The sequence below is a fragment of the Zalophus californianus genome, chromosome 6 (genome assembly GCF_009762305.2).
Source record: "Zalophus californianus isolate mZalCal1 chromosome 6, mZalCal1.pri.v2, whole genome shotgun sequence".
Taxonomy (NCBI): domain Eukaryota; kingdom Metazoa; phylum Chordata; class Mammalia; order Carnivora; family Otariidae; genus Zalophus; species Zalophus californianus.
The window spans coordinates 65,073,170-65,085,209 of NC_045600.1; the positions used below are offsets into that span (position 1 = coordinate 65,073,170).

The 12,040-nt window shown below is 33.5% G+C and overlaps 1 protein-coding gene across 1 annotated transcript in view; it reads right to left on the minus strand.

Annotated features, from left to right (window-relative positions):
* Positions 1-12,040, minus strand: part of SCFD1 (sec1 family domain containing 1) — a 100,646-nt gene that overhangs the window by 40,326 nt on the left and 48,280 nt on the right. Inside the window, exon 15 of the mRNA XM_027571063.2 lies at positions 354-450. Coding sequence (XP_027426864.1) covers positions 354-450 — 97 coding nt within the window. The remainder of the gene's footprint in view (positions 1-353; positions 451-12,040) is intronic.

The window sequence follows — 12,040 nt, forward strand, 5'->3', positions numbered from 1 at the left end:
TAAACCAAAGTAATTAGAAAGTGTATCACTTAGAGACACCTGCTTTGAATTGTCAAATCTTCCTAAAATCAGCAGAAATTGAACTTCAGATATATCACTTTAAATAAATGAATATAACAAGTTCTTAAATACCATGAGAAAAAAGTTCAATGAAATAAAATGCAAATCATTTTTTCCACTTTAGGAACTGCTTTGCTACAAACTTCTCAACAGAAAATAGCTCATTTAGTTATCTCATTATTAGCATGGGTTGTCAGGAAAAAAAATAATTCTATTCAGATTTTACTTAAATTGAAAATGCTGGATTCATCAGCTGTGAATCTTAACAGTAACCTCAAATTTATGGTACATACCATCAGGGTCTGATATTATATCTAGAAGAGATTTATCCAGAGTAGTTTTGCTCATTATTTTTTCTTCATATTCAAAATATACATCTAGTTTTCTTGCCTGTTTCAAAATAAATATTAGATTAGGCTACATCAAGTAATAAAAACACACTAAGGGCCTCTCAGCTTACAAGTTTCAATTTTCTATGATCAATTTTTAAAAACATTCATTTCCTAATAGAATTTATTTTCAAGTTTCTTACTTTTGATCATATACTTAATGTAAAAAACAATAACTATTTTATCATATCTGACTTTATATATATATTAGCAAAGATAAAAATCACACCAATCTCAATTACTATTAATTAGTAACTAGCATATAAATCATATTGCATTCCATGCAAATTAATGTCAAGTGGCCATGTTATGTTTACTTTTTTAGTGCGCAAATCCACACATTTTCACCTTAACTGGACAGAAAATTACCCTAAATAAATTATTTTCCATGGTTTTTAAATAAACCTAATTTTCCTCATTAATTTTCCTACTTAATACTTTGAAGTTTTAGGTAATGGAAAAGTAGTCAAACTTAGCTTTTCTCTATGATACCTCTTCTAATTTAAAATTTATTAAAATTATCCAAAAGAAGTTAAAATGTTAGGATCTTCCAAAGTAAATAAAAATCATCTTTATCAAGTATCTACTAAATTATGTTTCAATAATACAAAAGAGAAAAGAATATGATTTCTATTGAAAGTGTTAACAATCTAAATGGGAGTAGAAATCATTCATGAAATAAAATCAGAATACTCAGAGATACCAATGAAGAATCAAAACAAACAGAGAACATAAATATATTAAGCTAAAATGATAGAATGAAATAAACAGTTAACCAACTGCAGAGAAGGAAGTAATGTATTTTGACTTAAGTTTTGAAAGTGATTTGGGGACATGAACAGAGTTCCTTTCAGTGAAAGGGATCACACCATGGCATAATCAGAGAGCAGAAGTCTGAATGGTAGACTAAGGAGTGATTTCATATATAAGGTAACAGAAAATCAGTCAGAGTCCTCCAATCCCACTCCCCCACAGTGGCACACAAGGCCAGAATTTTAAATAGATGAAATACTCAGTTTAAAAATCAAAACAACATAAGAAAGTATACTTTGAGACCTGCCCTCACCCATCTTCTCTTCCACCCTTAAGCCTATGAATATTTACTTCAATTATTTCTTCTATAGTTGTCCAGTTCCTTTATGCAAAATGTAAGAAAATAGGGTCTATATCCTAATATTCTTCAGCTTTCTGACACAAAGGGAATATACTATACTCTTCTGTTCTTTACTTTAACTCAACAATATATTCTACATCAGTACACAGAGAATCCCCTTGTCAATCAACTCCTGATAGGAGTATAATAAACTCTGTAAGAGTTTTCCTTCTTATAAACCTTTTGGCCCTTCACAGTCTTCAAATAGGAACTATTTTAGCTATTGTATTAAAGCTACTTTCAGTACCAAAACAGATTAAGAGGTGAAGTCCTAGGAATGGAAAAATATAATATTAAAAATGGACAAAAGAAATGGAAAAGAGATCCTAGGAAAGAGACCATGATAGTGTCTGTGGGAATGGAAAGAAAGAGACAGATATATAATAATTAACATGTGAACGGATATGGGAAGCAAGGTAGTGAAAAAAAGTCAAAGATAACTCCAGGGAAACTAGGATGATGGCAGTAGGAACTATGTTAATGTGAACTGAAATATTAGACTGGGAAAGGCTAATTATCTGTAGAATGAAGTCAGGGAAGAAGAGGAGGGAAGGTAATAAAATAAGGTATTAAGCTGACTTTCAGGCTCTAGTCAACCTTTTCTGTTTCACAACTACTCACTGTATTTAGTTTCCTCTAGTCACATCAAATACCTCACTTTTCATTAAATATCATGTATGCTTTTAGTCCTCTAAGCATAGGCTTGGGTTATTCTCTTAGCTTTTTAAGAATATATTCCTCCTCTGTTACCTATGCAGTGAATTCTATTCATTCTTTAAGGACGAGCTTCTCTGCAACTCTCTTCAACCTCTGTTCCTTCCCCTTATTGCCCTTCCCTCAATCTCCTTCTTGGCTGGAAGAATTTATTACTCTCTTAAATGTGTACCATCAGCACTTTACATACCTCTTTATAGTATGATCACACTTTATTACTCTCCTTTGTTTACATGCCACCCTTCTAAAAATTGTTTAATTAACTGTTTCACCCTAGGAGTCTAACATAGCATGTGGCTCATAACAAGTACTTGACAAAGTATTTGTTGAATTTCTCAACTAAGAGCAGGACATACACAGATCAAGTAGTTATCTTTAGAAGTCATGAAAGTAGACAAATGAACTTCTAGAAGTGAAAAATGTAAAGAACTGTCTTTGGTGACTTAATATATAAAATTAAGTATGCTAAATGCCATAATGGACCCTAATGTCTGTACCTACAAATCAGTGAAGAAACATGGCTCATTAGATTTGTTTTCCTTTCTTCTTGATATATCAATTTACTTATATTTAAAGTTCTAATAAGCAATGGAAATAGAATCCAAAATAAGTTAGTTTGATTGATAATGGGTAGGGAGTTTCTTTCAGAGGTGATTGAAATGTTCTGAAAGTACATTTTGGCTGTGGTTGTACAACTCTGTGAATATACCAAAAACCAACAAATCGTACACTTTAAATAGGTGAACTGTATAGTATGTGAATTAGACCTCGATAAAGCAGTTAAAGAAAAGGAACTTAGCATTTCAATATACTGGATTCCCATGAAGGAGGGAAAAGAGTGAAGTCAAGATTTTCTAACCTGCATGAGAACTAGCATATGTCCAGGTTCTATCTGTGCAAGGCACTTTACTTGCAGCTATGGCTTTCAAATGTTTTTAAACAGAGAACCTCAGGACCCTCTCTCTCAAACCAAATCTTCTGCAGAACCCCATAAAATAGATACAAATGACCCATCAAATGTCCCCACAGTGATCTAGAGTACCAGAGAGTGTTTAAAAACTACTAATTTAGATAATCTCATTTAATTCTCCAAGTAACACTACGAACTAGGAATTATTAGTCCCATTTTAAAGATGAAGAAACAGACACACAGAAACATATATTTATTCAAGGTTACCAGAGTAGAAGTAGTAGAGAGTTGAGATTCAAATCCAGGTCAGACTCCAATGTACACCACAGATAAAGAGTAGGGAAAATTATATTTTCCTCAAGTACAATTTATTGCTTCTTTTGTATATGCTTTATGAAAGAAAGTATATTTGTCAATTAGTACATATTTGGTTTTTTTGGGGTAATAAACATAATTTATGTATATGTGGTAAAAGGTTATTTTGGCCAATATATATATTATCTAGAGATCCTTTCTCAGTTTCTTGAAGTAAAGGAAAATACTAAGAGAAACAATTTCTGTAATCCCAAAGATTAATTATTTTTATACAATGTGAGTTCAAAGGAGAATACAATTTGGATAACAACAGTTACATGGAAAACAGACAAATTAAAAATATAAAACAAAATAACGAGGTCAAGATAATAAACAGATTTTTGGCAACTTCAATAAATACCAAGAATAAATAGTAAGAAGGGAATACTACAGAAAACCAAAGGACTATGCATGGAATACAAATTACATCTAGTGAATATGAACTCTGAAAGCCATAAATTTCTCAAAAATCCCTTTAAAAGGGCTAAGTGAAGAATCTAATTTTTAAAAAATTCTAGTGTTTTTCTCCCAATTTCAGAGTTACCAGCGGAAAATCAGCCTGATGTTTTTCACTTTTCAGTACACTACCTCAACATTTATATTAAATTAACATAACACACACACACACACACACACACACACACACACACACACACACACCTTTTTTGACTGGCGAAAGCCTATTTTGAAATGGAACAAAAGAAGAGGGCACTTTTAAAAACTGGCCTGCCCCTTCACTCACAATAATGGAGAACTCTTAAGAGTCATCTGGGATGTGCAAGTGGTATTCATATTTTGTCTTTTGAAAATCCATTACCAAGGGACATTTGTCAGATGGACTGTACAGGGCATGAAACGAATTCCTTTTTCCCTGTGAGGGATTTTTCCTTCTCTTAACCATTCTTTTCATTCTAGCTACAAACACCACCATTCTGGTGCTCCCTGCTCACTGCTAGCTCCAATTCTCATTCCTCACCTCAGTCTATGACTGCTGATGACAAAGTCTAGAGTGGTATTTCTTGGCCTTCTCTCTTTTCCAAATCCTAATTCTATCCCCTAGCACAAGTCAGCAGTGAAAGTAAAGGTAAGAAAGGATTATGGGGCACCTGGGTGGCTCAGTCAGTTAAGTGTTCGACTCTTGACCTCAGATCAGGTCTTGATATCACAGGGTCATGGGTTCAAGCCCCGTGTTGGGCTCCATGCCCAACTTAAAAAAAAGAAAAAGGAAGGAAGGATTAGAGTTATACTTCCTTTTACTATTAAGAATCTCAATATTCCTCTCCTCCAACTTCTCACGGGAAAGAGAGGGGATGATAAACCCTTCTCAGTTCAAAGACAATACTAGGAATATTCCACATAATGAATTAAATAGGGTTTGAAAGAATAGGGATCTATACATCACATTTTATCTACAGGAAAGTAGAGCCTAAGCTAAGATGAACTTAAAACTGTATTTTTATTTTATTTTTTTGAAGATTTTATTTATTTATTTGACAGAGAGACAGCAAGAGAGGGAATACAAACAGGGGGAGTGCGAGAGGGAGAGGCAGGCTTCCTGTGGAGCAGGGAGCCCAATGCAGGGCTTGATCCCAGGACTGTGGGATCATGACCTGAGCCGAAGGCAGACGCTTAATGACTGAGCCACCCAGGAGGCATCCCTAGGACTGTATTTTTAGAATATAACCTATACCTAAGTTGAAGATCATTTATAACCTAGCTTTTCCTGTTCTTTCTTTCTTCTTCACATGTTTAATCCCTATCATCTTTTAGTGCTATATTTGGATATCCGATCCCCTGGGTGGGTAGCACTTGTATGCTGTATTGTAATAGTCTGCAGTTGGTCTGTCACTAGAATATGAACTCCTTGTGACTACTTATTTATTATTATATGCCTTGTCCCCTGCAAGGTAATGAACAAATTCTCCAAATCTCAACTGCTTTTTATGATATAACAAAATAGCATGTTAATATATTTTCCATTATTTAGGTGTACATTTTGTTGCATTTCATACTGGTGGATCTGAATTGGTTGCCATCATAAAAAATTATGTGGTGCAAAGCCCAGATAACACATGAAATTATCTTTGAAGGTGTTCTATAACACAAGTGGATGAATATATTTACTCTGGAGTACTTGTTCATATGATAGAGTGACTTAGAAATCTTAAATAAAATTCATCTATGCAGTGATGGACATTGATTGCACTGTCAGGGTGAGGAACTTGGTTAGGATCCTCAATTTTTACAACAGGCTATCAATCTTACCACTTGATTATCTCATTTCCAAATAGATGAATTTTTCTCTCAAATAAGAACACTGAATTTCTAGCATTTCAGGCCCAAATCAGAATATGCAACTTCAACTTCTCTGCTATCAAATTCCTACCAAAAGCCCAATTGAAAAAAAGTAATAACATATTATTTAAAGAATATGCAATCTTTCCACTCCAGACAAATACTAAAATGTTATAAACTTAGACCTTATTACATTGGAAACTCCTAAAACTGCCCTCACTGAATTATATATATTTTTTAATTTTTTAAAAGATTTTATTTATTTTAGAGAGGGAGAGACTGCGTGAACAGGTGCAAGCGGGGGGGGGGGAGGGGCGTGCATGCAGGGAAGGGCAGAGGGAGAAGAGAGAGAACCTCAAGCAGTCTCCCTGCTGAGCATGGAGCTGGATGTGGGGCTGGATCCCCCTGAGATCATGACCTAAGTGGAAATCAAGAGTTGGACACCCAACCAACTGAGCCACCCAGGTGCCCCTGAATTATATTTTAATATTATACCTTTGACATTCATTAAAGTTGCTATACAGAATTAATTTTATATTAAAAAACAACTATAAAATATTATTTTATATATTATTTTATTTTAAAATTAAGTACACAAGAATTAAAATTATGTTATATTAAAATTAATCACACAAGAGTGTAACTGAAATTAATATACTATACCATTACATCACTTAGTTTATTCTAGATAATGCCCAATATAAGCAATGTATTTTGTGATATGATGCTAAGGAGCACTTTGCTTAGAATAAAAAATATACTTAAAATAAATAAATATACTTAAATAAATAAATAAATAAATAAAGTTTAAGGGGTGCCTGGCTGGCTCAGTCAGTGTAGCATGTAACTCTTGATCTCAGGGTCATGAGTTCAAGCTCCATAGTGGGAGTAGAGCTTACTTAAAATAAATAAATAAAAAGTTTTTAAACAGAATAAAAAACAAATTCTCCTTTCTGATAAGAAGGGTTTTGTTTTTTTTTTAAACTTAATCACATCTCTCTCTCTTTTTTTAAATCTTGGTTGCCTGAAAATACAAAGCCAAATTTGAGAATTATCATTATAACTATATGTCACCTATTCCATTTTTATTTCATTATTTTTGTCCTATATGCTATTTGTGAAATCTGCCTTAAATCTGTTTTAGAATACAGAAACAACTTTAATCTATAAATGATACTATATATTGACTCCTAAAAATAAACTCTGACTAAAGTGAACTATGTCATAAAAAATTTAAAATGTATGTGAAACGATCTTTATAGATGAAAAGTATTAAAAATACAAATATTAGCAACCTTATTATAATGAAATACCAAAAACTGCCTTATTTATAATATTTCTGGAAAAAACAGATTTATATGGCACTTGTAAACTATAATAAGTCTTATTTTACTATGACTCTCAGAAGCATTTAGTTTTAATTTATAACAATAATATGTTGAACTCTTAAAAGATATAGCCAGGAAAAGAAGAGTAAATTAAATTTAAAGTAAGCACCAGAAAAGAAATAAGAAAAATTAGAGCAGAAATCAGTGAAATTAAAAACAAAAAAATTAACAGAGAACATCACTGGAACCAAAAGCCGACTCTTTGAAGAGATCAATAAAATTGATAAATATCTAGCCAGGTTAACTAAGAAAAAAGGAGAGAAAACACAAATGGAAAAATATCAGAAATAAAAGAGAGGCCATTACTACTGATCCTATGACATCAAAAGGATGATGAAGGAGTATTTTGAACAATTCTATGCTCACAAACTTGAGAATCTAGATGAAATGAACCACTTCTTTGAAAGACACAATCCATGAAAACTCACTGAGAAACAGATAATCTGAATACGTCTACATCTATTAAAGAAATTGATCAATAATGAATAACCTTCCATAACAGAAAGCATAAAGTCTAGATGTGTTCACTAATGAATTCTAACACTTAAAGCAGAAATTATAACAGTTCTCTACAATCAGTTTCAGAAAACAGAATGCAAATAATGAGAAACTAGATGCTTTCCAGCTAAGATAGGAACAAGGCAAGGATGCCCCCATCTCACACTCCTAGTTATTTAACACCGTATGGGAAGCCCTTGTTAATGCAATAAACAAGAGAAAGAAATCAGAGGTATACAGATTGGGAATAAAAGAAACAAAACTATTCATTTGCAGAGGACACAACTGTTAATGTAGAAAATTTCAAAAAACAACCAAAAATTTCTGGAACTAATAAGCGACTATATCACAGGTGCAGGATACAAGGTTAATATACAAAAGTCAACGGCTACAGTAGGAAAAAGGCAAGGATGTCCCCTCTTGCACTCTTTCAACCGCATAATGAAGGTCCTAGCTAATGCAATTAGACAAGAAAAGGAAATAAAAGGAATAAAGACTGGGCAAGAAGAAATAAAACTGTCTTTGTTCACAGACGACACGCTTGTCTATATAGAAAATGCCAAAGAAACAACAACAAAAACTCCAGGAACTAGTAAGTGATTATTTCAAGGCTGCAGGATACAAGGCTAATATATAAAAGCCAACTGCTTTCTGATATATTAGCAATGAACAATTTAAATCTGAAATTAAATAAAAAATACTATTTTCATTAGTACTCAAAAAAATAAAAAATGAAAGTTATAAATCTAACCAAATACGTGTAAGATCTGTATGAGGAAAGCTACAAAACTCTGATTAAAGAAATCAAAGAACAACCAAATAAATGGAGAGATATTCCATGTTCTTTCTAACTTGATCTATAGATTCAATACAACCTCAATCAAACTCCCAGCAAGTTATTTTGTAGATATCAACAAACTGATTCTAAGGTTTATATGGAGACCTGGGAGACCCAGAATAATCAAAACAATATTGAAGGAGAAGAAAAAAGATAGAGGACTTTATGACTTAAAATATAGCTACAATACCTAATCATGTGTTACTAGCCAAAAAGTAGGACAAATATATCAATGGAACAGAAAAGAGATATGCAGAAATATACCCACACAAATATAGTCAACCTATCTTTCACAGAAAAGCAAAAGCAATTCAATGGAGGAAGGACAGTCTTCTCAACAAACAGTGCTGAACAACTGGGTATCTACATGCAAAAGAAAAAAAAATGAATCTAGACACAGACCCTACCTTTAGCAAAAATTAAAAATGGATCATAGACCGAAAGGGAAATTCAAAACTATAAAACTCCTAGAAGGTAACATCGGAGAAAACTTAGACGACTTTAGGTATAGCAAAGACTTAATAGATACAACACCAAAGGCATGATCCACGAAAGAAAAAAATAAGCTGGACTTAGTTAAAATGAGAAGCTTCTGTTCTGTGAAAGATACCGTCAAGAGAATGAGAAGACAAGCCATAGACGTGGAGAAAATATTTGCAAAAGATACATCCACTAGGGGACATTTTCCCCCAAAATATAGAGAATGCTTAAAACTCAACATTAAGAAAATAACCCAGTTAAAAAATGGGCCAAAGATGGGAACAGACACCTCACCAAAGAAGATCCAGATGGCAAGTAAGTATATGAAAAGATGATCCACATCATATGTCATTAGGGAACTGCAAATTAAAACAATGTGATACCACTACACATATACTAGAATCATTGAAATCCAACGCTGACAACACTGAATACTGGTAAGGATGTGAAGCAACAAGAACTCTCATTCACTGCTGGTGGGGATGCAGAATAGCACAGCCACTTTGGAAGTCAGTTTGGCAGTGGGCAGATTTGTTATGAATCTAAACATACTATTATCATATGATCCAGCAACCAACTCCTTGGTATTTATCCAAAGGAGCTAAAAATATATCCACCCAAAAACCTTCTCATGGGCATTTATAGCATCTTTATTTATAACATACATACATATGTATGTATATATACCCATGAAATCATGAACACGATCTAGACAGTGAACCTACTATTCATTACCCAGAAAAGTTTCCTTTGTAATGCCTCCCTTTTGGCCCTCCAACACTCTTCTCCAAGTTACTAGGCAAGCAGTGATATGCACTTTGTCACTACAGATTAGCTTGCATTTTTATGAATTTAATGTAAATGCAATCATAGATTATGTACTCTTCTTTAATGTGGCTTCTTTCACTCAGTGTATTTGAAATTCATCCATATTGTTGTATGTGTCAAAGTATCTTCCTTTTTATTGCTGAATAGTATTCCATTTTATGGATATAATTTATTTATCCAATTCAGCTGTCGGTGGACACTGAGTTGCTTCCAGTTTTTGGTTATTACAACAAAGTTGCTGTGAATATTTGTGTACAATAAACATAGGCTTTCATTTGCCTTGGGTAAACACCTAGGAATGGAATGGCTGGACAAATGATAGGTTTCTGTTTAACATTTCACAAACTGAGAAACTATTTTCCAAAGTGGATATACCATTTTATATTTCTACCAGCAGTGTATCAAAGTTCTAGTTCCTCTGTATCTTTGCCAAAGGTTGGCATGATTGATTTTTTAATTTTAGACGTTTTTAATAGATGTGTAGGGATGTCTCATTGTGGTTTTTGCTTCCATTTTTCTAATGACTGAGATTAAACTTACTTGTCATCTATATACCTTTTTCAGATAAGTCTGTTTAAATCTTATGCCCTTTTTTTAATTAGGTTGTTTATTTTCTTATTGAATGTTCTTAGAAGTCTTTATTTCTCTGAATTTAATCTTTATAACTGGATCTCAGTGACAATGCTTCATCTTCACAAAAGCAGATGGCAGAGAAGTGAGAGCAAAGAGCTAGAGAAAGTTAATTTCACAATTTTTTTGGAGAGTTGTGGAAATAGTCTCCTGAAATTCACAGTGAGTGAGAAGTTAAAGGATATTCCACTCATTCAAGAGCTACCTTTGGTCAAAAATTGAAGAAAACTTCAAGTGCTGATAGTGACTCATCTTATTTGGATAAGAAGAGGTAAAAGACAATGATAGCTTATCCACTGGGGACTTTCTATTACAGAATATATTATCCCCCTGCCTTGAAAAGACATCAAGATCATATGAACATTCGCTTGGTATGTATACTGAGATCATTTAAAATATAGCCAGAGAGGGGCTCCTGGGTGTCTCAGATGGTTAAGCATCTGCCTTCAGGTCAAGTTATGATCTCTGGGTCCTGAGATCCAGCCCCCCATCGGGCTCCTGGATCAGCGGGGAGTCTGCTTCTCCTTCTCCCTCTGCCCCTCTCCCCTGCTTATGCTCTTTCTCTGTTTCAAAAGAATTAAAAAAAAAAAAATACAGCCAGAGAAATGTTCTGATTTCTAGTACAGTAAAATTTCTTCCCTATTGTGATAGGGGAGTGGTGATCAGTTAATCAAAGTCAGTTAATGTAAAGAATGACCAAAAAAACCCTCACAAACTTGTGTTTTGTGTGTGTGTGTATAATATGAAACACACACATACATTCTAAATATGGACTTTTAACTTAAGACCTAAAATACACCACTATCTTTTTTTCAACTTTTATTGCATTTATTTAATAATCATGATTCCTCAGTCCTTATTAAGTTGATACAATTTGCAGAAATAAATACTCCCTTCCCTTTTTGTTGCATATGTACGAGTGGAGGAAGAGGGAACAGAATATGAGAGAACAGGCAACAGGTGTAGGGAGCAGAAAGATAAAGTTGAAGAGATACAGTGAGTGTTTCTATGAACCCTTCCTAAGTAGTACCAACCAACAAAGTATACGAAGTTGGCAATGTGAGCGTTTTCTTCTCGGTGGACTTCTGAAAGTATGAAATAATATGGAACCACATTCGGCATACATTAATTATATAGCATCGTGGTAGATGTTTTCTATCAGACATGATGTATATATTCTTTTTTCCTCAATTTTTAAGCTCCATAGATGACACTATTCATGAAGAACTTTTAGCGTATTATTCAGCAAATATTAATTATGATCATATAAACCAATCTTGCTTAGCAGAAAGCACTACTGGCTGCCATGAAAAGGTCCTCCTTTCAAGTAACACTTAAATGTACACTTGGAGTTTTCAGAGAAAGTTCTTGAAGGACATTCCTCTTTCAGTTGGGTTTACAACTCATCTGCAACACTAAATGCAGATAAAATAAAGATCACACCTTGTTTAAAGGTTTGCACATAAATGCCCCTTGCAAATGTAGCCAATATCTTGTCCAGAG